At 62.6% G+C, this 273-nt stretch overlaps 1 protein-coding gene across 1 annotated transcript in view; it reads left to right on the forward strand.

Moving 5' to 3' along the window:
* Window positions 1-273, forward strand: part of EMH_0031220 (uncharacterized protein) — a gene marked incomplete at both ends in the record, with an annotated part of 4961 nt that overhangs the window by 2129 nt on the left and 2559 nt on the right. Inside the window, one exon of the mRNA XM_013494499.1 lies at window positions 39-239. Coding sequence (XP_013349953.1) covers window positions 39-239 — 201 coding nt within the window. The remainder of the gene's footprint in view (window positions 1-38; window positions 240-273) is intronic.

The following is a 273-nucleotide window of genomic DNA, read 5'->3' on the forward strand; positions in this document are numbered from 1 at the left end:
GTGCACGTCCGTCTGCTGCTGCTCCTCCTGGCTTGCAGCAGCAGCAGCAGCAGCAGCAGCACAATGGTCCGCAGCAGCAGCAGCTGCAGTTGCTGCACCTGCAGCAGCAGCTTACAGCGCAGCCGTCGGCACCTGGCCTGCAGCAGCAACAGCCGCAGCAGCAACAGCAACCACAGCAACAGCAGCTGCTGCTCAACCCGAAGGGAGCAGCAGCAGGTGCTGCTGCAGCAGCAGAACCAGTAAGCGACTTGTTTCCAACTCAGCAGCAGCAGC

Source organism: Eimeria mitis, genomic scaffold (assembly GCF_000499745.2).
Source record: "Eimeria mitis Houghton genomic scaffold, Emh_scaff1179, whole genome shotgun sequence".
Classification (NCBI taxonomy): domain Eukaryota; phylum Apicomplexa; class Conoidasida; order Eucoccidiorida; family Eimeriidae; genus Eimeria; species Eimeria mitis.